The 24,054-nt window shown below is 38.7% G+C and overlaps 4 protein-coding genes across 8 annotated transcripts; 3 read left to right on the top strand and 1 right to left on the bottom strand.

The window, feature by feature from the left end:
- Nucleotides 1-43: 43 nt before the first annotated feature.
- Nucleotides 44-2,696, bottom strand: LOC133738704 (PLASTID TRANSCRIPTIONALLY ACTIVE protein 6, chloroplastic). The gene is made up of 6 exons (XM_062166287.1): nucleotides 2,129-2,696; nucleotides 1,945-2,013; nucleotides 1,720-1,824; nucleotides 1,337-1,456; nucleotides 455-544; nucleotides 44-372 (listed from the first exon to the last, which is right to left on the bottom strand). The coding sequence occupies exons 1-6, from the start codon at nucleotides 2,627-2,629 to the stop codon at nucleotides 256-258; spliced, it is 1,002 nt and encodes a 333-aa protein (XP_062022271.1). The 5' UTR covers nucleotides 2,630-2,696; the 3' UTR covers nucleotides 44-255.
- A 631-nt stretch (nucleotides 2,697-3,327) lies between these two features.
- Nucleotides 3,328-9,445, top strand: LOC133736976 (ubinuclein-1-like). Of its 3 annotated transcripts, XM_062164602.1 has the most exons (14): nucleotides 3,329-3,915; nucleotides 4,341-4,439; nucleotides 4,536-4,625; nucleotides 4,719-4,795; nucleotides 4,909-5,021; nucleotides 5,184-5,506; nucleotides 5,702-5,801; nucleotides 5,952-6,061; nucleotides 6,156-6,242; nucleotides 6,783-6,908; nucleotides 7,838-7,972; nucleotides 8,065-8,112; nucleotides 8,306-8,407; nucleotides 8,730-9,445. In XM_062164602.1, the coding sequence occupies exons 1-14, from the start codon at nucleotides 3,685-3,687 to the stop codon at nucleotides 9,189-9,191; spliced, it is 2,103 nt and encodes a 700-aa protein (XP_062020586.1). In that variant the 5' UTR covers nucleotides 3,329-3,684; the 3' UTR covers nucleotides 9,192-9,445. The 3 variants fall into 3 exon arrangements, with proteins under 3 accessions (XP_062020585.1, XP_062020586.1, XP_062020584.1); XM_062164601.1 differs by having other exon boundaries at nucleotides 3,328-3,915; nucleotides 4,909-5,506; nucleotides 6,159-6,242; XM_062164600.1 differs by having other exon boundaries at nucleotides 3,331-3,915; nucleotides 4,909-5,506.
- A 719-nt stretch (nucleotides 9,446-10,164) lies between these two features.
- Nucleotides 10,165-17,730, top strand: LOC133741385 (uncharacterized). Of its 3 annotated transcripts, XM_062169295.1 has the most exons (17): nucleotides 10,166-10,496; nucleotides 10,586-10,628; nucleotides 11,004-11,125; nucleotides 11,544-11,651; nucleotides 12,037-12,181; nucleotides 12,290-12,381; nucleotides 12,846-12,939; nucleotides 13,073-13,568; nucleotides 13,647-13,789; nucleotides 13,979-14,337; nucleotides 14,432-14,599; nucleotides 15,391-15,681; nucleotides 15,807-16,214; nucleotides 16,293-16,319; nucleotides 16,402-16,487; nucleotides 16,929-17,019; nucleotides 17,247-17,730. In XM_062169295.1, the coding sequence occupies exons 1-17, from the start codon at nucleotides 10,317-10,319 to the stop codon at nucleotides 17,337-17,339; spliced, it is 2,946 nt and encodes a 981-aa protein (XP_062025279.1). In that variant the 5' UTR covers nucleotides 10,166-10,316; the 3' UTR covers nucleotides 17,340-17,730. The 3 variants fall into 3 exon arrangements, with proteins under 3 accessions (XP_062025280.1, XP_062025279.1, XP_062025281.1); XM_062169296.1 differs by lacking the exon at nucleotides 16,293-16,319 and having other exon boundaries at nucleotides 10,165-10,496; XM_062169297.1 differs by lacking the exons at nucleotides 10,166-10,496; nucleotides 10,586-10,628 and having other exon boundaries at nucleotides 11,002-11,139.
- A 264-nt stretch (nucleotides 17,731-17,994) lies between these two features.
- On the top strand, nucleotides 17,995-22,781 carry LOC133741384 (NAD kinase 2, chloroplastic). Its single transcript, XM_062169294.1, has 8 exons — nucleotides 17,995-18,300; nucleotides 18,457-20,358; nucleotides 21,002-21,123; nucleotides 21,206-21,347; nucleotides 21,432-21,656; nucleotides 21,835-21,909; nucleotides 22,099-22,200; nucleotides 22,384-22,781. Exons 1-8 carry the CDS (start codon nucleotides 18,094-18,096, stop codon nucleotides 22,585-22,587), a joined length of 2,979 nt encoding a protein of 992 aa, XP_062025278.1. The 5' UTR covers nucleotides 17,995-18,093; the 3' UTR covers nucleotides 22,588-22,781.
- The last annotated feature ends 1,273 nt before the right edge of the window (nucleotides 22,782-24,054 follow it).

Here is a 24,054-nt window from a genome sequence, read left to right as displayed (position 1 = left end):
CTTTAGGTTTTTGTCTGATTTAACACACATCTGGCAAATTGAATAAAATTGCTTACCAAAACTCAGCACCAAGGAACTTGGATTTCAGAACCAGCTGATTAATTCTACATACTTTACAAAAATGTAAGCACATCAAGTGCTTCCCAACATATCAGCCACAAGGACAATTTGATATTGAGCTTAACCAATCTCAACATCACTAGATTTGCAGATTCTGTAATCTTCACGTTCTAATCTTTAAACTCGGCCGATTAACTAGAACCAATTTGAAACGGGGAAATCTCGTAGCTTGCTAAGATGTCTCTCCATGTCCTTTCTGGTCTTATTCCACTCTTCCCTCTCTATCACTGTGGTGGGATCATCTTTTTCACTCTGAAAGGATACAAAACGGCGAATCAGATAATCCATAAATGAAGTTTATTTAAAGAAATAGAGTTGGATCAGAGTGGGTTACCGCATGAACTATTCTGAAGGAGTTGCCATTGTCACGTATTACAAGCAGATCATGTCTTCTATCTCTGGTTCTTCCCCCCGGAACACTGACCTATAGAAGCCATAACAACCATTCATCCAGCATAAGAAAGCTAACTTCTGAGTAGACATATATCTTTAACCATCGGTGTAATACTTCTAATGGTATTCAGTGCAATTCTAACTTATAACGACATCCAAGCGTTAACCAAGTAAAAAAAAATATCCTGCCACAATTCTCCATTGCCTAACTTATAACGACCTATGGAAGTTTTCCTTACTGGTTCCATAGGTCAAAATATAGGGAAGAATAGTCGCATGGCAAGTTGGCAACTATGAAGTTTTAATTGAACATAGTTACATGAAGTAATTCCATAAGGCAAATAGAACAAAGTAATGAACCCTACATGAAGTGTACGCATCACCATTCACGAAATCAGATTCTAAGATGATATTCTTACTGAATAATCATACAACACAGAGTGTAGTGGCAACTATTACACAGTAATAGCAATTTACATAATTATTTTTTTTGACCTTGACTAGAAACCCACTCGGTGTAGTCAATCTGAAGACACAGGGTGATTAAGCATGGACCTAAAATATCCACGTTTTCACAATATACCAACTTGTACTGATCTCAACGAAAATCCCCAACAAGAAGGTCAACTCTTAACTCACACAAGCATTATAGGCAATGCTGTTATGTTTTTTCACAAACTCACCGTCCCAAAAACTATGTTTCATGACTTTCATCTAAGCTGATAAGGCTCCCTAAAAGTATTAAATTTAGAAGGGCATGATTTAGGATATAACCTGTCAAATTTCAATTTTGAAAGCAAAACATAAAACATAGAACTCTCACCAGGACTTTTGCTCTGCTAATAGACTTTGTCTTGGAATCAATCACATAAATCTCTTCAAAATCCAGTACAAAATCAGGGTCTCCCAAGCGCCGGTTCCTGTAGTGCTTTGTCAAATAAACCTGAAACAGAAAAGCAGCCTAGTGAGTGATGCAATTGCTGGAAAAAGACGCCCATTTACAAAGAACACAGAAAAATAAGAACACCAATCCACTTGGACACTCAAAATTATCAATCTTGAAAAAGACCAACTGTGTCTACTATACTTATAGACTTTTTAATTCTACATCCAGAACCATTCTCAGGGAATAAAAATGCAGTTGCATCAATCCTTCCCATTGATAGCTGTACAAAACAGTACCAAACATACACAGTTCACTCGTACCTTAAAAACGTCCCTCTCGGTCTTGTACAATGGGTCTCTAGGAGCATCAATGGGCGGTTCCGTCACATTGTAGCAGCTAAATTCACTCTGGGCGCATCGAATGTACTGACATGTGCAGCAACCAAAGAATAAACAAATTAAGCATCACTAATGAAGTAATGAACCATACTAAATTGACCCTAAATCTTAATAATTTGATTTAAATTATAAATTTTAGAGTAGTACCTTGTCAGGCATTGGAGCTAAAACCCTAGGAATGGCATAAACATCTGTATCCGGAGGAGTAACATACATCTACATTCAAAAAAAAAAAATCATATACAAAAAATCCATCATAAAGCTTGAAAATTTAAGAATTTTTTTTTTTTTCCAGTAATCAAAATTTGAATATGAAAATTAAAATGCAGACCTCTCTGAAATCGAAGACGTCGTTATCGGGGTCCGGCGGTTTCCGTATAAAGAAATCGCAATCGAGCAAACTAATCTTGTGAAACTCGTCCTCGTTGATCCGATAATCCACCACCATCTCGGAGTCCCAGCCCTGCGTGAACACGAAGCTCTTGCTCGGCACCATGGCGATGTCGACATCACCGTTGGCGGCGGCGTCGTCGACTGCGGCGGAGGCGCCGGCGAGGGGGTCGTACTCGATGTCGAAGTCCTTCTTGTTGTCGACCTCCTCGAGCTCCTCAACGTCCATGTCGTAGTCGTCGGGGCCGCCTCCGTCGGCGTCGCCGTCGTCGGCGCGGACGAGGAAGGAGGGGCGGTTGAGGGCGGGTTTGGGTTTGAGGGAGCGGAAAGGGAGGGGGTGGGAAGAGTGGAGGAGGAGAGGTGTGGTGGGTGTGAAGAGAGGTTTGTGGGTGAAGAGCGGCGGCGGCGGCGGCGGAGAGAGGAAGAGAGCGGTGGCTCTCATGGCGCTTCCGGGTTTTTGTTTTTTGGATGAGAGCAAGTGAGGACTGAAGGAGTGAGCTCAACACTTGTCAGCGCGCCATATCCATTATAAACGTAAAAATATTAAATTACTGAATTATTTTTGGAATAAAATTCAAAGCGTTGAGACTTGAGATTATTAATTTTTATGAGTTGACCGAATTTAAAACTTATTTTTTTACCTCAGTGATCTTGGAGATTTGAATTTGAAAACCACGTTGATTATGGATGAAAAAAATCCACTAACTAAATGTGTAAATTGAATTAGAAGTGAAATTTATTCCCGTAAATTACAGTTTAGGTTATAGCGGGTCACTATAATGTCAACAAACCGTAGATCAATCATCGCATGTGAGATCATAAAGAGTTGAGAGGTGTTGAAGAGATAGTAGGGGAAGAAGAAGGGATTGTTGATGAGAATTTCAACATCAGTGGCTAAATGGCACACAACTTAAAATATAATTCATTAGATGCCAAATGTTCCAATATCAAGACACTTAAAAAATAGACAAAATGCAAATGTACTTAGTCATTCTGTATACTTAAAACGTGACATTATCTTTAGGAGTCTCAATTCCACGCTCTTGTTGCAACATTATCTAGTCTACACCTATGATCCACTTTGAAGCAAAAGGTTTGTGTTAAATTCCGAAGGAAGATTTAACCTAGAACCAAGTCGGGCCCGGACTCGGGCCAGAACAAACCCGGCCGATCCTCTTCCCTCAGAGTTCGTTTTTTTTTTTAATCGGGAAAACAAAGAAAGAAGACGAAAAGTTTCAAAGCACACAGAGCGTCTCAAAAAATTTTCAGTTAAAAGAGTTCCACAAAAAGATTCCCCCTGCTATCCCGCCCAATCGAATTCCCCTATCTTAAATCCCCTCTCTCTCTCTCTCTCTCTCTCTCTCACTTTCTCTAATCTAGAGAGAGAGAAGTTCATCTAATTAGGGCTTACCTGGTCCCCCAAATGCCCTCTCCCCCAATCTTAATTCTCCAATCTCCGATCCCGATTATACCCTAGAATTCTCCGACTCTTCTCCAATGGACGACCAGAAGGCCGGCCCCGAATCCTCGAGGGCCTCCACCTCGTTTCTCAAAGCCGGCGACCGGCAAATGTTCACGGTGGAGCTCCGACCCGGCGAGACCACCATAGTCTCCTGGAAGAAACTCGTCAGGGACACTAACAAGGTCAATGGCCTGCCTCCGCCCACTGCCACTGCCCCTGACCCTCCCCCCAACGCTCACCCTGGCCTCGAGTCTCGTATAGCTCCGGTGAGACCCTTGAATTCGAAAAGTTTGGTGATTCCGTACATTATTCATTGTAATTAAATTGCTGAGTTTGTGTAGTTTTTTTTTTTTTTTACAGTGAATTTTGATTTTTTTTTTTGGGGGTCTTATGGTGAACTTGTTAATGGCTTGCTCTTTCTAGTTATGGACTTTGCTGGTGTAGCTTATGGCTTGTCTTCAGACTATGAGTTATTCTAAGTTGGGAATGCGTTTGTTAAATTAGGATTTTCATCTAAAATGTGTTCGTATATGGAGGGAATCAAGTTCATGTCATGGCTATATATCAGATTTGGTGCATGATCTGCATTTTTAGTCTTAAGATGGCAATTCTTCGATAAGGTCAACTGTTTATACGATGCACCGTGATGATAGTTTTATCTTTTTTATTAATTGAGCATCACATTTTCTAGGTACAACCTTCTGGAGAGGGAGAGGGAGAGGAAGGGAAAGATGAAGCTGCGCCGAATCGTTTTAGTGCTGTGATTGAGAAGATTGAGCGCCTATATATGGTATTTTAATTCTAGCGTTAGTAATGCTGCTTATTTGGCTCTTAGTTTCATCGGCTTTTGTGTAACTTGGTGTTATATAATCATTTATGAATACAGGGTAAAGATAGTAGCGACGATGAAGATCAAAATATTCCTGATGACGATCAGTATGATACTGAGGACTCTTTTATTGATGATGCTGAGTTGGTGGGTATCTCTATCTATTGATTTTTCATGTATATAGTGGCCTGGCAACTGTGCTAATATGTTTCTATTGTTCCTTCACTATGTGTTATGCAGGATGAATATTTTGAAGTTGATAATTCAGCTATAAAACATGACGGATTCTTTGTTAACAGGGGCCAACTAGAACGGATGTAGGTTTCCTCAGTCTTTTTTTCTCATTCTGTATATAATTTTCTGATATATTATTTTTGATATTGTAGAATTTTATCTGATTAAGTTCTGATGTTTTCTTCCCTGTCCCTAGAAACACAACTGCTGCATTACCTAACCAGCAACCAAAGAAAAGGAGAAGAAAAGAGGCAAAGAGCCCCGGTGAAACTGATGACAGTCACGTGCCAAATAAACAAGCAAAGTTAGGTAAGACAGCCGCAGCAAAGATTACATCGGGACTTGCAAAGAACTCAACTGCTCTCACTACTATTGCTGTAACCACGGAACACCGTGAAGATGTGAAATTTCAGAATCCATTGAATTCTTCCGGTTATTCATCCACTAAAAAGTCCGCTGATTCTAAAACAGTTATGAATCCTTCTCCTTTGAAAGCATTGGATGGAGATGCTTCTGCACTGCAAGCAGAGGTGAAGGATATTGATAAGTCTAAGTCAGGAATCCTGCTTCCTAAGGACTCGAGTAATAGATTTAAAGATGCCGGTGGGTCCTCTGATGCATCGTATCATAAGTATCATGATAAAAATGCTTATTCGCAAACCAAAACCCAGCCGGGTAGACTATCTAGCAACACTGATGAGCTGGAATCATCAGTTCGGGCGAAAGTGAAAAATGGGATCCGTCAACTGCCTGACCTTAACCTCTCCGACGGGAAGTACTCCGTTCCAACTACAGTGAGTACTTTTGATATATATCTATTTCTCAATTTGATTGTTTCTCTTTAAGTAATGTGCTGTGTGGGCCAAGTAAACAGGAGGTGTGATAAGATTGAAGCAGCCCAACTTTGTTCCTTTGATGCATGTGCATATTTCCTTCTTGTACTTTTCTCAGCTAGGGTAATTTCAATTGTGAAAATTGGCATTGCACAGAAAACTTCACATTTGCATCGAAAGGAGGGTTCTAGTGTAAGGCCCAAGGGTTCGATGCTTGAAAAGGCTATTAGGGAGTTGGAGCGGATGGTTGCAGAATGTAAGAAATATTCCTTTGATTTTCCATCCTATTTTTTGTCTTAAGTGATAATTTTGCATTTGTTTCAGTTGCTTCTTCAGACTATAGATACTGATTTAAGGAAACTACTTGCTAATAATTTTGTATTCTGTTTTACAATGACAATCTCAGCAAGGCCACCTGCTATGGAGAATGCAGACGGAGATAATTCATCCCAAGCAATTAAAAGGAGATTGCCTAGAGAAATAAAGATGAAGCTTGCTAAAGTTGCTAGACTAGCGGTACGTTCAGTAGCTATTTTGATTAGACTCTTGCTGCTGTGATTTATTACAGCTTTGTACTCACAAGTTTCAACACATACTCTATTTTTTGCAGCAGGCTAGCCATGGAAAAATATCAAAAGAGTTACTTAACCGGCTTATGAGTATTCTTGGCCACTTAATACAGCTCAGGACGTTAAAGGTATCACACTACTTAATTTTTTTGTGTTTGCTTCTTAATGAAAAAGCTTGGACTCTCTGAATTGATTAAATTTTTACAGTGTTAATTATATGACTTAAATATGCTTATTGGTCTGGAACTGGTACTGCATTTTGACAAATATGGAGCATCCATATTGGCCTTCACTTTGGTTATATTTAGGAAGCCAGCCTAAGAGCTCCTGGGTCATTTAGATACTGCTATGGGGTCATATTTGTAACCATAAATTTGCAAGAAGACTTGGGATTCTAAGTTCAATTCCAAGTATTGTTTACTTAGACATGAATAATATTAGATCGACCCTTTAGGTGGTGGATGTATCTCTTCTTATTTAAAGGATATTCTTAGGTATGTTCTGTAGGGAGAAACAAATCTTCGTGTTACAATGACAGAGATATGACACACATAGTAAAGCCATTCATGATATGGTTATACAAGAGTTTTTATGTGTGGTTGTTATGTATCTAGACTTCTTGTTTCTGTCTAAGATGCCATTATATGTGCTTTTTTCTTTTGCTGCAGAGAAACTTAAAGGTTATGATTAGTATGGGTCTATCAGCCAAAAAGGAGAAAGATGACAGGTTTCAACATATCAAGAAGGAAGTTATAGATATGGTTAAGATAAATGTATCCTCTTTGGAGTCTAAGGTATGTGTAGCACAGCCTTGCTGGTTGTGTTTAGTTTGTGATGCCTTTTTGGTGGGGTGAATGGTGATCAATGATTGATGGAACTGGAATAATCATATGTAGACTATTATTCAAGTTATATAATGTTATCTGGATTATATGAAGTCATGATATGGTATCCTTTTTATTCTATTGCATATCACATTTCTCCTCGAGCTCTAAGGCCAATGTGTTTTTGGCTCTGGACATTTGTCCGATCTAGTGAATTCCCTTTGCCTTCATGGAAAATTCAGTTTGCTTTCCTTTGAGAGCTCTGATACCATGTTAGATTTTGGCAAGCCAAAAGTTAAGAGAGAAGAAAGTGGTGGCTTGCTTAATCATAGCAGAGGCCAAAGAGATAATATATATACAGAGAGGAAACCCTCCAGCATAAGAAACCTTACACCTTAGGAAAAGACTACACTAACCCTTAACTAAGAAACACAATAAAAGCTTTAAATAACTGAAACCAAAGATGAAACTACATTCACAGCTCTCTACTGCCGTCTTCCATCTACATCGAGCATTGACTTTGTCATTCAAAGGTCATTCTGTTTTCTGGGGCTCTGGCATCAATTGTGTACAGTTCTTGGTCAGTCTGTATCACCCAGCTTTTTTTCTCTTGCTAGTTGCCACTTGTCTTTGTTGCTTCCTTCTACTCTATTTACTCACACTTCTTCATTTTTACCATGTCTTTGCTGCAATTAGAATTGTGAAACTCTCAGGAAATCCTGTCCTTTGTTTGTTGATCAGTACATCCTACTGCCTTTGGAGTAATATTTGGTCCTCTGCTATAATATGTTTCTTTACTTTTATTCGTTCCCTTCTGCTGCTTGTATTATGTCTGAAATCCAATATTAGAATAACTTCTGCATGTGAGACAAATGTAAAAAGAATGATTATCTTCTCAGGCATTGGAAGAAGCTGGAGCCTCCGATGATTTTCAAGAAATAGCCTCTGGAGCGAAAGAAGTCTCTAAAAGAAAGTTGAGCATGGATCCTGTATTAGAGGACAAGATTTGTGACCTCTATGACCTTTATGTTGATGTACTGATTCAAACTCGCAATTTCCGTTCATGAAAGTTTTGTTTCTTCTTTTCGGCTTGTTTTAATTATCTGCTCCTTATTTCTTGTTCTAGGGGCTGGATGAAGATATAGGTCCACAAATAAGAAAGCTCTATGCTGAGGTATCTTTCAGGGTGTTTTTCCTTGTTTTAGGGTTTGCAGTTCAGATTTTGCTTTTTCACTCCCTTAAATATAAAATTCTATGACCTATCTGGTTGGTCTTTGTCAGGCCTGTCATTTTGTAATGTAATATTTGCTACTCACTGTTTGGTAATGTTCTTGAAGCTTTCCTGATGTTAATCTTATGTGAAACAGCTAGCGGGATTGTGGCCTAGTGGTTTCATGGACAATCATGGCATCAAAAGTGCAATTTGTCGGGCAAAAGATAGACGGAGGGAGCGATACAGCCAAAATAAAGTATGTAAAGCTTAGATCCTGAATCCAAAACCCCCAGTTATTTTCATGCATTTAATTGTAATTTTTGACGTCTCCAATTTTTGCTTGGATGAAGTTGTTCATATAATCATTTGGTCTAGATATGAGATGAACAAATATTAGATCAGCACATTTATTGCTGGATATATGGGTACAGGAAGTAATGTAACTTTTGTGTGGACATTTACCTCTACTGTTTCTATTTTTCTTGTTCCTACTCCTCTCTCATTGTGGGTATCTAATGCTCTGAAAGTAGTTATGTTGATTGATATGTGGACAATTTCTTTCTCAAACTTTTCTTCAGGATCAGGAGAAAATGAGGAGGAAAAAGATGTTGACTCCAAAATTAGAGGAGTCTGTTCGAGTTGACGCAAGTTCAATTCCCCAGCAACAGTATATACGAGAGAGATTGGCAACTGAACCTGGCAGTCATGGTTCAGGAAACAAGCCTGTATCAGGTACAACAGCAGCTGTGAGGATACCCAGTCCAATAAACGGTCCTAGCTTTGATAGGCTTAAACAAGAGAAGCTCAAGGGAAGTGCAAGTAATTCCCCTGATGACACGAGGGTCGCAGATGGTGCATTGGTAAAGAAAAAGGTGAAGAGGAAGCCAGATCAAGAGTTGGATGAAACTCGGATACGGCCAGAAAAATTACCTTCCCAACAAGGTGAGGAAAGACAAAAGTCATTCAAGCAGGCGGTTGGTGTACCCCATAAGTCAAACCATCAATCCACCGGCCTTCCTAGCGCTGAGCAGTCTAGCTGACATAATATAGCCTAATTAGGAAGTTTACAACATAAGAATGTTTGTGTAACAGAGCCTTCATATTTTTTTCTCTTTGTTTCTTTTTTCTTCTTTGGTTTGGCTTCATTCATTGTGACTTACTGATTGTTGCCATTTTTGTAATTATTAATGTTACTACATGGTGCTTATGGATTAGGGATTCAGATTTAAATAGAGATAGCAAAAAGCTGTAATTTTCTTGTGCAATGTAGTTCATCGTCTTTCTCAGCGTGTCATATTGTGTTCTTAATATATCCTATTCAATTTGATGATCCATGTTCCTAATGAACAACGATATTCACTGCACCATTTTTCTTACTGCATGACAATGACTCGCCAATACAATAAAATTAACCAATGCAGACTAGTTTCATACAAGTTTTTGGAAGCGGGCATTTTAACCCATATGGTTTGGAATCGGAGAGAGAAGTCGGAGACAAAATCATTAAGGAAGAGGAAGTTACATTCAAGTTATCATCTCTTTGCCAATCGGATATGGTTCGTGGTATATAGTACTAGAAAGTAGACGCTTGAAGTCTCAACACCTAAAAATCAATTCATAATGCCAAGAACTTAGTTTCGATCTCTAACCGAAAAGCTTGAAAATTCAATTGATTATTTGCAAACTAGATCTCAAGCATTCGACTCTCAACTCTCACCAGTTGGTTTGAGGGGCTTTTGGATTTGTGCGCCTGCAGTGTGGGATTAGTTCGTCTTTGTTGGCATACCCTCGTGAACCTAGGTCCGAATTAGCTAGTGTGTTACTAACTTGCTAACGTAACCGAGATGTCCTACTACCTCACCCCCAATCAAAAAAAAAAAAAAAAAATGTTAATCAGACAAGTTGTAACAAAAAAATAATTACGTAGTGTAATAAAATTACTAGCCGAACGAAAAATAAAATAAAATAAAAGGTTATCTAACGGCGGCAGCTCCATCAAGCATTCCCGCCTTTTTATTTTCCTCTTCTCTCCCCTTTCCTTTTTCCTTCCCCAATTCAAAGCCTCACAGACCGCTCTCACTCGAATTACCCTAATTCACTTCAACTTCCATTACTCAATTTCCCCAATTCAATTTTCAAAACCTCCCCGGCGGGTGCCGCCCACGATGCTCCAAACGCCGCCGTTTAAGGGCGCCAATGTCTTCATGTCGCGGAAGCTGGTCCCGCCGGAGATTTTCGACGCGCTTCACGACGCTCTCAAGCTCAACGGCGCCAATGTCGTCCTCTGCTCCGATCCCTCGCGCACCGGCCCCGACGACTACCACGTCATCGCTTCCTCCGATCACGTAATCAATTCCACCCCTCTCAATTTCTCGTATTTTCGCTTCCACCTTCACTTGGTTTCTGATTTGTATTTCTTTTCTTGGCCTTGCAGGAAAAGTTTGAGGATCTCAGAGCCAAGGGTTGCCAACTGCTAGGTATGGTTTTCCCAATTTGGCTGCTTTTTATGAGTTTGTTGCGCCAATTCGGAAATCCACTGTTCAAATTAGGAATTAGGGTTTGTGATTATTAGACCATTGCGTGATTGGGAAAGAAAGCTATATAAGAAATGTTACTGTTGTCTGGGTTCTGAATAATCAAAGAGTCGATTTAGTCACACTTAAGCAGCATATAGATGGCCGAACTTGAAGTGAACAATTAAGTGGAAGCTCAGTTGGCTAGTAATTAAACCATGGAACTTGGGAACTTACTTTATAAGTTTCGATGTTAGTGGTATGAATGACTCGTGAGTTCAGTTTGGTCTTTGGGAAATAGTGCTGATACCTGAGCATGTGTTTCTGATGGTTGGACAGGTCCTCAATGCGTGTTTTCTTGTGCGAACGAGCATAGGTCTCTGCCTAAACAAAATTTTACTTGTTGCCTAGCATTGGATGGTGTCAATGTACTTGCCTCTGGTTTTGAGGCAGATGAAAAGGTATTGCGCCTGCGGTATGTGCATGTATTTTTTCGTTTTTGGACTTGCTGAAGAATATAGTGGTATTAGGAGTAACACCTGTTACTTATCTTTGATGATCACTCATTTTAAATTTATCTTGATTGACTGAAATAAAGTTGTAGTTGTTAAATCCAATTTCAAATCATTCTATATCTGCTATTTCTCCTTCATAAAGTTTTTCAGTCTACTTTCATTTTCAATTTTCTTCTACTTTTACCATTTTGGAACGTGCTCTCTCTCTCTCTCTCTCTCTGTATATAGTTTTTCTTTTTCTTTTGGTAGCTTCATCCCTGTTTAATCAGGTTTATAGCATGAGCAATTTTTAGGAGCGTTCTGGTTACTAGTTGATAACTTTCTCTCTCTTTGGTTACTGATTTTGTTTATAATTGCGTTGCAGGTTAAGATAAAGAACTTAGTAACATCAATGGGGGGAGTTTTACATACTAAAACATCTTTGGATGTTAGCTTTGTCATTGCGAAGAATGTCTTGGCTGCAAAATACAAGGCAAGTAACTATACTGTTCTTTTTCACAATCTAACTTTTGATTTCTTTCTGCATCAATCTTGTTAAAATTTGAATTTTAGGTACATTTCAGCCAATAACAAAATGTTAGAACTGATGTACCAAGCCACACAATACCTAATCTCGTAAAATTTGGATATGCTTGTACTTGAGTCACTTCTAACTAGAATCCAAAGATGCAGAATTCTCTCAGTCACTTTAGAGGTGGTGTTTGAGTTATATATCATTGGTAAAAATTTATATATTTGGGTTCTGATGGATCACTTAGAGTTTAAGGAAAAGGTAAATTTTGAAAAAGGTGTGAGTTATGGCAGGTTTCTTATCTCAAGGAGATATATGACTAGTATTTTCCCCCCTTCTTATGCAGTGGGCTGTAAATACATTGAAGAAGCCAGTTCTTACTATTAATTGGTTATATCAATGCTGCAATGAACATCGCATTGTTCCTCAAGAATCCTTTAGGGTTCTTCCTGTTTCTGGTTTGACGATCTGTGTTACCAGAATTCCATCAGGTTTATCTACTGTTCTTCTGTAAGAAGTGTGTTGTTATATTATATTACATATATATGTGTATATTTTTTTTTGTAAATTTTCGTTGCTAATGTTCTTGTCTCTTTCAGATGAACGGAAGAAGATTGAAAATCTTATCACAGAAAATGGTGGACATTATTCTGCTGAACTTACAAGGAAGTGCACACATTTGATTTGTGATATATCCTTTTATGGTGCTTAATATAAAGGCACAAATCTGAATCATATTCCTAGTTTTCTAGGATAGACCTGCATTTTAAGCATCTTCATGAAGCAAAGCCTTTAATTATCTATAATAGTGGGCTGTCTAAGATCATGTCTTCACTTTAATATAAACCAACACCACACTTTCGTTGCTAATGTGCTCGTCTAAGATCACGTCTTCATTTTTTTTTAATTTTTTTAATTTTTTAATTTTTTTTATTTTTTATCTAGGCCTGCAATTTCTGTAGTGAGGAATATCATTTACATCTGTTTTAGTTGTTCTGTTTCTGATGTTTCAGTTTTTGTCAGTTCTTCGTGCATGTTATTGTTATTGCAATTCCATTTAGGAACATGTTTTGATCTTGGTCTGCATCAGCATTGACTTTCAAACTTAATGTGTTATTTGAGTCTTCCTGCATTGTTTTTCTTGACTGCTTGCACGCTCCAGAAGGTGATAAATACAAGGTTGCACGAATGTGGGGTCATATTTATATTGTAACTCGGAAATGGTTTGATCAATCGATTGCTAGAAGAGGTAATGCTTTACCATGGCTTTATAGCCTTTGAATTTATGGAGTTTTGCTTTCGATTTCTTTCATTTTTGTTGTGTAAACATTCTGACCTCGAAATCTCTGTACAACTCTCCTTTTGTTTTTGGGGATTAATAGCTTGTCTCAGTGAAGAGTCCTTTCCAGTTCAAGGTGGTTCTCTATCTTCAAAGAAGATTGTAAAGGGTTGCTTTGCTTCACAAAATAGCCAAAGCAACTGTAGTGGGAAGTTGCAAGCTGTACCACCATCGGTGGTTGCAGATTCAAATTTTACAGCTGCTACTTGTGGTGGGATTGTGGATTCTGATCTAGAAGCTACTGTCTCACAAACCATGCTTCCAACATTTTCTTGTGCCCCTTTATCTTGTAAAGAGGGGGATATCAAAGTCCCTCCCTTGGAATCAAAATGTGAGGTGACCCTTGAAGATTGTGTTGCTGATGATTCTCAGTCTGAAGACGATGACCTGTACTTGTCAGAATGTAAAATATCACTTGTTGGCTTCGAAGCTTCTGAAATGCGTAGATTGGTTAATATTATTCGCAGAGGTGGGGGCTCCCGTTATATGTCATTCAATGACAGGTTGACACACATAGTAGTTGGAACTCCTTCTGAAATGTAAGTCTGTTTCTCTTTGTGGTAGAACACTAAACACCTAGTGGTTTCAATCTCTTACATGCTTATATTATTCCACAGTGAAAAGAAGGAGGTAAGGGGATTTGCAGCTTTAGGTGTCATTCATGTGGTTAGAGCCACCTGGCTTGAAGATTGTGATCGTGAGAAGAAAGAGATACCAGTTCTCCAGAGGCACAGTGCCTGTGATATACTTCTCCCTAAAGGTTTGCTAATTATTATCTTTAAAGTGCGCACTTAATTTTTTTTATCTGTCATGTATTTGTTCAAGGCAGCATATGTTACAATTTATGTGATTAAATTTCAATAGTAGCTGTAGCTTTATGCTTTCAAATATATATATATTTTTTTCAAGCAGACATTCCTATTAAATTTGTTTCTCCATTCTCCTCCAGGAGCACTGACAGGTACAAGTGGTATGATTCAAGGGAAAATTTCTACTATTCCTCAGAGGGTGCCTTCTGATCAGTTATGTGGTAATAGGACTACGGCAACTGGAATAGATTCATTGGAGAAAAATAGAGAGGAGGTATCAGAAATAAATAGGAATGATGACAGGTCTGTGAAAGAAGCAGTTGGATCATTCGATAAGAATAAACTTCCTGTCATAAAGGATAAAAGTAAGGTCCAGTTACATGACAAAACAAGGGGTCAACAGAAGATACAACATGAATCAGGTGTTCAAAATGGCAAACCATCTTCTGTATTTAAGGGGAAATTTTTCCGCTTTTCAAATTCCTTTCCTGAAGACAGGGTAAATTCTTAAATACATACTGAACTAGAATGATCCTTGCAATTTCATAATATATATGTGTATAATTTTGTTTTTGTTCTCATTGAATTTCCAGAGAGGTGAAATTATTGAATGGGTAAATCAAGGGGGAGGATTGGTAATTGATGCTCATTTTAAACAGAAGGCTCACTTCACTATTGAGTGTCATGGTGTGATACCCAGATCTGTGGACACTACTCGAACTACATATGTATCAAGTCACTGGATCCGGTCATGTTTGGAGGTATATAGCCATTTTCCTTGCAATACTACTTGTTTTGTTCTTAGCTTTGTATGATCATATCTTGAGAAGTTCTTGGAAGAACTATTACACAGTACATCACTAAATGCATGTTTGACACACATCATAGATCTGATCGTGTCTGCCACTTGATCAGGAAGACAAAAGACAAGAGAAACTGTTTCTAAATACTTTTTCTTTTTCTTCCATCTTTTAGATTAGAATGCGTAGTTTGAATTTTGGGTGGTAGGACAACAAATCTAGTTTGCTTTGAGGCTGAAAATGTTTCCTCTCACAAACAAGGTGGCTTCAGGAGAGGGAGCTTAAATTGGAATTTTGTATGGGTCATCGATAGGAATTACAAGTATATCACTAAAGGGTTGGTTTTGTTTTGCGTATCCTTGCTGTTCACTTTCTGTACAAAATAACTAAAGGAACAAGGAAGATTGGGACAATTCTTTCCCTTTCTGTATATCTTGATTTCCTCAACCCCTATATTATCGGTCACTATGAAGCTGATTTTATATTTTAGTTGTTAAGCTGATTTTAATCATTGGATCCATATAACTAAGACCTATGTCATTCACATCTGCATTTTTACCACACAATCCAAGATGTAGACTCTAGAGGTCTTGAATTACTTTTAACTGTTCCATATATCTGTTACTGCTGTTGTATACTATTGCCATTTTACATCTGTATTTAATCACTTTGATTAGCTGTTAATTTAGTGAATCAGATTTTTTTATTCTACTCATAGAAAATGCTAATCGGATTAAATACTACTATTTAAGGATGGATGCTTGCTGGATGTTAGTAATCACGTTCTCTATACTCCTCTTCCCTGCCGGACTCCGTTGCCTGGATTTGAAAGCTTTCGGTTTTCTGTTTCACAATACGAAGAGAAAGATAGACTGTTACTAAGAAATCTGTGTTTTACACTGGGAGCTAAATTTGTGGAGAAACTGAATAAGAAGGTTACCCATTTGTTATGCAAGTTTACCAGTGGAAGTAAGTATGAGGCTGCTTGTAAATGGGGAATACACCGAATTACCTCTGACTGGTTATATGAGTGCGTGAAGCAGGTATGCTTGCATTATCCTTGTCTGTACCAGTGTGCAAGTATGCATGTGGGAATTAATTAAATCATTTCTCGCTAAGGTATCAAATTTTCTGCTTAAACTCTTCTTAATCTTTGACTTCTTGGCAGAATAAAGTCATTGCTCTTGACCAATTTTATCCTAAAGAAGCTACTGCTGAAGATCGAGAGGCAGGGTTATGCACTACAAGTCAGTATCCTACACAAGATGTTCGAATGATATCTGTAGGCAATCCATCTCAATGTCCAAGTCAATCACAAGATCGGAGCTTCTCACCACCTCAAGCCATTGGTCGTAGAAATGACAATATCAGGGAAGAAGCCAAAGCATCAAGTTGCAATAAAAAGGCAAGGGTTTTGGAAAATGTTGACCAAAGCGGTCTTCTTTCTTCAGGGATAAGTTCAAGTATTCCTTCCTATATAACTGGAGACAAGAAAGTGAACACTTTTGGTGAAGTATCCCAAGTTGTTCCTGATGTAGCTTCTGCTATTGAGGACTTGTTGGAGCAGACAACTAAGGTAAAAATGTTCCTGATCAATCTTATGCGGCCTTTTAATTTAGTAGCTCTTCTCATTTATGTCTATTTTTCTATGTAGATTCATGATCAGAATTCACCAGAGAGTGTATCCTTTTACCCATAGGCACTAAGTTCCACTTTTGCACTTTTAACTTTTGCATTAGTTGCAATCCTTGATTGTTAAACAGATTTTTGCATCGGATTGTGAATTGCTTGGTCAAGACCTGCCGGGTTCTCACTCCGTGGGTGGACTATCGAGACACTGGTTAAAGAGGTGAAATTATCCATAATCCATATACATGTATTACTTATTTGTTTCCTTTCATTAGCATGTCTTGCATAAGGAAACATGGATTTTCAGTTTTTCACTAACAAAATCTTGGTTTTCTTTTAGCCAGTTGAAATTATTCTGGCAATTGTTCATATATAAATATTAAATACTCATTAATCTTCTAATAATTTGCAATTAGGCTTCTGTATAGAGAAGCTGATCTGTATTTGTGTCTTATCAAATCTGTGAAGGGGTTCTGATCCCAGGGACAGTTTAATTTTTTTAGTGACAATGTCTTCCTTCAGAACATGACAAATCCCCCAAATATCATGCTGCAGGGTGCATAAAATGGATTACAAACTTAGATTTTACATGAAAAATTGAGTGCCATGCATATGCATTTTGTTTTTGCTATTTTGACTCAGATATTGAACTTATTTTCAGTGCTGGGAAAAAAGATGACATCAACAATTCTTCTGGAAAACAAACTGCTGGCTTGTATGATCAGTTTAGTGAAACACAGACCGATTCGCAGGTTTCAGTTCTTACTCAACTCAACTGCATTTGTGGTTTTTTATCTGGCTAAAGATTGGTTGCTTATGCCATGCATTTCAAGTCATTATAATTCTATTTTTGTACCATGAGGAAAGGGAGTTCTATAAACTTTGCGTAACCTGTGGCACTTCCGACACATTCCGTTCAACTCAAGCCTATTTCTTTACGTTTTGCATCCTCATGATACTGCTTAAATCACACCTGCAGGTTGTTGGATATGAGGAAGATTTGTCAGGCCGGCAAATGCTTATAGACAGAGTTCGAACGCGAAGTAGTAGCAGGACTGCTTCAAGTTCCTAGTGCAGTTCCACTCTGCAGGGTTCAAGGTATCAAATCCAGTTCGCTGAGAACCTCACACTGGTAGCACAGCAGTTGTTTGTCTGATCTATGTGCTTTCCGCAAACACGCGAGAGCTACCAATTGTGAAAGATGAGGCTTTTGATAGGAACTGCATTTTTGGTAGATGCATTCCAGGCCTGTTGTAGATCCTGTGTATAAAGACTGACTGAAGCAGCACCTCATGTAAATATGGTCTTCCCATTCTGCCTGCTCAATACTAGGAGTCAGTCACCGGGAAAATTTTCGAAAGACTCGGAGATATTTCCCAGCATACAAGGAGATTAGTTGTTCATAATTTTTGTAATTTCTTAAAAACGTTAATTCCTATAGTGAATTTTCAGCTCTTTTTTTATTTTTTCCTCTTTAAATTGTGCAGATAAACAGCCAGTGTTTATTATGTGGGCATGATTGCGTTTCCTTGATGATTGAGATAGTAACTTTAGTCCCCAGAAGGATCCAAAAAAAAAAAAAAAAGTCCAAATTATCCACAAAAAATTAAAAAGAAATTAAATTTGTCGATAATGTCATTAAGAAGAAATTTAAGTGCACCAAAAAAATAAAATTCCTGATATGAGTGATAATAACAAGAACAGATGCCCGCCATTTTGCTGCCATACATACATATGCTTTCATTTTCCTTTCACAATAATAAAAAGGAAAATAATAAAACAAAAAATAAAAACTCCCAGAGAGCTGTGAAAACCAACATTCCTATATGGTGGCATGTTGCCAGGTGGCCATCGCCGTCGATATGAGCCGCTGTGCCGCTTCACCTCCCAATCTGTGCCCCCTCCAGTTCTCAGGTAGCCCCGCCAAGCTATTCGGATTCGGGTTCGACATTCAGAAGAAGAGGCGGCTCAAGTTCGTCGTCAGTGCGGAGCTGTCCAAGCCATTCTCTCTCAGTTTCGGCTTGGACTCTCAGGTCTCAACCCACTCACTATTTACTTTGATTACTCAATTAAGTTTCTGAATTTTGTTGCTATTTACTCTTGAATCGAGTTTTGTTCGTTTCAAGAGAGTATATGATTCGAATAGAAAGTTGATGAATCTGACTTTGACACTGGTACTGAATTTGAAGGGCTATCAGCTTCATGATCCGTCGCAGTCGCGGAGGATTGGCCCTGTTCCTGGGGATATTGCAGAAATTGAAGCCTATTGTAGAATTTTTCGAAGTGCTGAACGACTACATACTGCATTGATGGAGACCTTGTGCAATCCGGTGACCGGAGTATGCAGTGTTTATTATGACTTCCCATCGGAGGAAAAGCCGCTCTTGGAGGATAAGATTGTGTCTGTGATTGGTTGCATGATGTCACTGTTGAACAAAGCAAGGGAGGATGTGCTTTCGGGAAGATCAGCCATTATGAGCTCCTTTCGGGGAGTTGTGGATGTCGGTGTGGTGGAGGAAGACATGCTTCCTCCGCTTGCTGTTTTCAGGAGTGAGCTGAAGAGGTGCTGCGAGAGCTTGCACGTTGCGCTTGAGGACTGGTTGATGCCTGGGGATGAGCAGAGCTTGGATGTGTGGAGGAAGCTTCAGAGGCTGAAGAATGTGTGTTATGATTCCGGTTTTCCACGCGAGGAGGATTATCCGTGCAATACGCTTTTTGCTAATTGGACTCCTGTTTACTTATCCTCTTCTAAAGAGGATGTTAGGTCCGAAGATTCGGAGGTAGCGTTTTGGAGGGGTGGCCAGGTAACAGAAGAAGGTCTGGAGTGGTTACTGGAGAGAGGATTTAAAACTATTGTTGATCTTAGGGCAGAGATTGTAAAAGACAATATTTATCAGGCAGCCGTGGATGATGCTATTGCATCAGGGAAGGTGGAATTGATCAGAATTCCACTTGAAGTTGGGACTGCACCTTCAATGGAGCAGGTTGAGAAATTAGCAAGTTTGGTTTCAGATTGCAGCAAAAAGCCAATCTATCTTCATAGCAAGGAAGGTCTCTGGAGAACATCTGCCATGGTTTCCAGATGGAGGCAGCACTTGACTCGCCGTGCTGTTCAGTTTGTCTCCAAGCAGTCGGTTTCTCTTAATGGAGAAGTTGAAAAACCCTCAACTATGCAGAAAAGTTCCCTCCTTGAAAAGAAGAACGAGTCACTGGACACAATTCATGGTTCAAATGGGGTGCTACAAAAAAATGATTCTGTAGACAGGGATGAAGCAAATCTAAATGGGACCTGCAACAGCCTTATATCTATCCAAGGTTTGAGATCAGTTGAATCAGATGAAAGTGAACCTTTGGTGAACTTCTGCAGGGAAGTTGACCCCCTGAATGCTCAGGTTCCTCCTTGCAATATTTTCTCAAGAAAAGAAATGTCCAGGTTTCTTGAGAGAGAAAATATTGCACCACTCACTTACTTTAATTATCAGTTAAATAGGTTGAAGGTATTACCAATTTCCAGGTATATGAATACTAAGATAATGTGGAGAGGTGAGATTGTTGATACTGATCCAGTGCGGGAGGTTGTGGAGGCAGAAAATTCCAATGAGATACCTGATGCAAAACATCTGCTTCCAGAGTTCCAGATCTCTGCTTCTGGCAATGGGAAGTATTTGACCGGTGTTGGTAATGGTTCTGTAACTGCAGTTGTAAATGGATTTGGTGAAGGGGAGAAAGGTTCCTTGTTAGCCGCTAATTTATCTACTAACGCGAGCAACAATCATTCTAAAGCAGTGAAGGAGGAAAGGAAGAGTAATGGTAGAGCCCCTTTAGTTTCAAGTGATGATGAATTGGGATCAATTGAAGGAGATATGTGTGCTTCTGCAACTGGGGTTGTAAGGGTGCAGTCAAGAAAGAAAGCAGAGATGTTTTTAGTACGAACAGATGGATTCTCTTGTACCCGAGAAAAAGTGACAGAATCCTCCCTGGCCTTCACTCATCCAAGTACTCAGCAACAAATGCTTATGTGGAAATCTACACCAAAGACAGTATTAGTGTTAAAGAAGCTTGGGCATGAGCTTATGGAACAAGCTAAAGAGGTACCATATCACAAACAAGTATTTATTTGAAAACTATATTGTTAACATTTTCTAACCAATGATATGATCTGATAGTAGAATATGTATTAATTCCTGAGTCTGCCTGTGCCATGTTTAGAGTAAGCACTTCCATTTCAGTATGAATTGATTTACACATAGAAATTGTTTCCTTCCCACCCTCTTCCCCACCCTTGAGGAGAAAGAGAAGAAGAAGAAGGCAACAAAACCCGAAATCTGGAGTGTATATCTCGCTTGAAGGATAGATCATCACATAGCATATTTTACACAGCCAGTCCACCATAAGAATGTCTCTAACAACTTATGCAATGAAGTTGTTCACTCGGTAATAGAGGTTGCTTCGCTAGGTTATACTTGGAACTTAAAAAGAAAATTATGGGTAAACATGTTCTTTGTGAACCTTCTTTGCAAGATGGAATCTTTTGTCAAGCAATTTAACATTCAATAGCATCTATGCAGACAAATGTGTGTGTGTGTGTGTGTGTGTGTGTGTGTATATATTCATTTGTACATATATTGGTGAATATATTACTAGAATTTGTGTCAGTTTATTTGAATATCTATGGTTATTTGGTTTCTGAGTCCTTTTGCTCGAAATTCTCAATTTTACTGTTCCTACGTGTAGGTTGTCTCCTTCTTGTATTACCAAGAGAAAATGAATGTTCTGGTGGAACCTGACGTGCATGATGTATTTGCTAGAATCCCAGGTTTTGGATTTGTTCAGACCTTCTACACCCAAGATACCGGGTAACAAACTTGTAACTAAATTCTAACAACGTCTAATTAGTTGTTTACACACCTCAACCTTATTAAAAATTGTTGTCTTTAGTGATCTGCATGAGAGGGTTGATTTTGTGGCATGTCTGGGAGGGGATGGGGTAATACTCCATGCTTCAAATCTATTCAAAGGTGCTGTTCCCCCCATCGTATCATTTAATCTTGGATCTCTTGGATTTTTGACTTCCCATACTGTAAGCTTCTTGGCCTCTATCTTTTAATTATATTATCTCTCACAGAGGGCTCTGCGTCTAACCCATCTTATACTTCTGATGTAGTTTGATGACTACAGGCAGGACTTAAGACAGGTTATCCATGGAAATAACACAAGTGATGGTGTTTATATAACTCTCAGAATGCGTCTCAGGTGTGAAATTTTTCGAAATGGTAAAGCGATGCCTGGAAAGGTATTTGATGTTTTGAATGAAATAGTTGTTGATCGAGGTTCGAATCCGTACCTTTCTAAGATTGAATGTTATGAACGTGACCAGCTTATAACCAAGGTAAGGTTACTGCACCAAGCAATTGAACATACTCTACTCTCTACACATAGTTGTGTGTAAACAGTACACACACATACATATGTATTTATGTTGTGATAGCAACTATTATACGGACTACTTCTGGCATGACATATATGGCGTTGCCATGCTATTTATTGACAAATACCATATATTTCAGGTCCAAGGTGATGGTGTCATTGTAGCCACACCTACAGGAAGTACTGCTTATTCTACAGCTGCAGGAGGTTCCATGGTAAGAAAATGCTTTTTAGTTTTATAGTCAGCATTTTATGATAATTGATACTTAGAAACATACAGATTGAATGAAACTGGATTCTTGTTTCCAATAGATGTTAGGTTTCAATCATGCATATTCATATCTTGCTGGTTGTTTATTTTGACCAGATCATTCTGTATCTCACCTAGACAACATGAAATGCAGGTGCATCCAAATGTTCCTTGCATGTTATTTACGCCAATCTGCCCACACTCCCTCTCATTTAGACCAGTTATACTTCCAGATTCTGCAAGCCTTGAATTAAAGGTAAAATTCCTTACCCCATTTTTCTGTCTAGCATTGATTATCAGTTAAATCATTTTCTAATGTGGAACTGATGTTTCTAGTTTGACCTATCTCCCAATTTTTTGATAATGTTGGTAATTAGTCATGTTGTAGCAAGCAGTTTTTATTCATTTACAAGGGTAACATATTCATCATTTCGGACAGATTCCAGAGGATGCTCGAAGCAATGCCTGGGTTTCTTTTGATGGGAAGAGAAGGCAGCAGCTCTCAAGGGGAGACTCTGTTCGAATAGCTATGAGCCAACACCCACTTCCAACAGTCAACAAGCGTGACCAAACAGGGGACTGGTTTCGAAGCTTGATTCGTTGCCTAAATTGGAATGAGAGGCTAGATCAAAAGGCCCTTTGAAACCAAGGACTCTGTATCCTGTCGTACATATTGTAAATTAGAACAAATCAAACTTAGAGTAAATATATTCTTTCACAAATGCTCCCCACAAGAGGGTAGAATTTTACGTATACAGTATATACTGTGTTCTTCTCTCTTGTTAACGATGTATTTGTACACCATAATTATAGAGAAATAAAATTATACTTTGCAAACTCTTTGGATATGAACTGTTTAGGACTTCAGGTACTCTATTTGGTTCGAATCGATTATGGGCTTCCCGGCCAATACTTTTCTCGGGAATGGATCAGGCCCAGAAGGATGTTCTTGGTAGTCTCTTTTCAATTTTTATTCTTTCTTTTTTCCTTTTTGGGTCACCCCTATATGTAGGGCTGGCATTTTGGGCCGAAGCAACCGAACCAGCTGATTTTCGAACCGGCCCGAACCGATTTGGGCCGAAAACTCGGCTTGCCGAATTTCGGCTCGGCTGAGCCGTACCGCTTGGCTTCATTCGGCTCGGCTACGGTATGATGTATGGCATACCGTCGGTATACCGTACCGACCGAGTATACCACATACCGGATACATATTGTACATATACAATATATATGTAAAATGATCTCCACTGCCGCGTAGGCCTGTAAATGGACCGGGTTTGGATCGGATCGACCTAAATCCAAATCCGTTTACTAAAAAAAAAAATTCGATCCAAACCCGCTCCGTTAACCCGGCGGATCATTGATACCTCGATCCAAATCCGTATCCGTCGGATTAACGGATACCCGATCCGCTAATCCGATCCGTTTATAATTTCAAATATTTTTAAATTTTAAATAATAATATTAAATTTATATCATAATATCTCATAAGATATTAATAAAATATTAAAATAACATGATCTACATGAAGAGTATCACCAAAAATAAAATTACGAAGACTGCCTCTTAGATTTCTGCAAAAAAGTATTATTAGAAATCTTTAATATTTTATATTTTTAAAAAGTAATAATATATTAATAAAAAATAATAATATATTAATAAAAAATAATATTTTTTTTATTACTAAAACGGGTCGGATCATTAACGGATCGGATCGACCTAAATCCAAATCCGATCCGTTTATTAAACGGGTTAACGGATTCGGATCATTAACGGATCAACGGATCAAAATGTTCGATCCAAACCCGTTTAATAGCTACGGATCTGGAGCGGGTTCGGATCAAAATCCGGTCCATTTACAGGTCTACTGCCGCGACTCGAACCCCGCTTCTCTTGTATGAGGATTCTGATCCCATCCACTGGACCACGAGTTGAACTCATTATAATATGTACATATTTTATATTTAAAGGTGTCTTATTCAAATAAAATGAAAATTGAATGAAAGTGGGACTCGAACCCCGCATCTCATTATTCTCATAAGTAGAGGTTCTAATCCCAACCACTGCACCACAAGTAGTCCCCATTATACCATCTACATATTTTATATTT

Source organism: Rosa rugosa, chromosome 3, assembly GCF_958449725.1.
Source record: "Rosa rugosa chromosome 3, drRosRugo1.1, whole genome shotgun sequence".
Taxonomy (NCBI): Eukaryota; Viridiplantae; Streptophyta; class Magnoliopsida; order Rosales; family Rosaceae; genus Rosa; species Rosa rugosa.
The sequence above is the reverse complement of the archived record's forward strand: the minus strand, read 5'-3'. Positions and strand labels throughout refer to the sequence as shown.

Bases quoted from the DNA above. Each gene is read 5' to 3' on its own strand.
- LOC133738704 (XM_062166287.1), bottom strand. From the start codon at position 2,629: ATGAGAGCCACCGCTCTCTTCCTCTCTCCGCCGCCGCCGCCGCCGCTC. The intron at 2,014-2,128 runs GTCTGCATTTTA...TTTTGAATGTAG, and splicing joins ACGTCTTCGATTTCAGAGAG to ATGTATGTTACTCCTCCGGA. The intron at 1,457-1,719 runs GTACGAGTGAAC...TTTCTGTTTCAG, and splicing joins CCGAGAGGGACGTTTTTAAG to GTTTATTTGACAAAGCACTA.
- LOC133736976 (XM_062164600.1), top strand. From the start codon at position 3,685: ATGGACGACCAGAAGGCCGGCCCCGAATCCTCGAGGGCCTCCACCTCG. The intron at 6,062-6,155 runs GTACGTTCAGTA...TATTTTTTGCAG, and splicing joins CTAAAGTTGCTAGACTAGCG to CAGGCTAGCCATGGAAAAAT. The intron at 7,973-8,064 runs GTACTGATTCAA...TTCTTGTTCTAG, and splicing joins TCTATGACCTTTATGTTGAT to GGGCTGGATGAAGATATAGG.
- LOC133741385 (XM_062169295.1), top strand. From the start codon at position 10,317: ATGCTCCAAACGCCGCCGTTTAAGGGCGCCAATGTCTTCATGTCGCGG. The intron at 11,652-12,036 runs GCAAGTAACTAT...CTTCTTATGCAG, and splicing joins TCTTGGCTGCAAAATACAAG to TGGGCTGTAAATACATTGAA. The intron at 13,569-13,646 runs GTAAGTCTGTTT...ATTATTCCACAG, and splicing joins GTTGGAACTCCTTCTGAAAT to TGAAAAGAAGGAGGTAAGGG.
- LOC133741384 (XM_062169294.1), top strand. From the start codon at position 18,094: ATGGTGGCATGTTGCCAGGTGGCCATCGCCGTCGATATGAGCCGCTGT. The intron at 21,657-21,834 runs GTAAGGTTACTG...CATATATTTCAG, and splicing joins GTGACCAGCTTATAACCAAG to GTCCAAGGTGATGGTGTCAT. The intron at 21,910-22,098 runs GTAAGAAAATGC...CATGAAATGCAG, and splicing joins CAGCTGCAGGAGGTTCCATG to GTGCATCCAAATGTTCCTTG.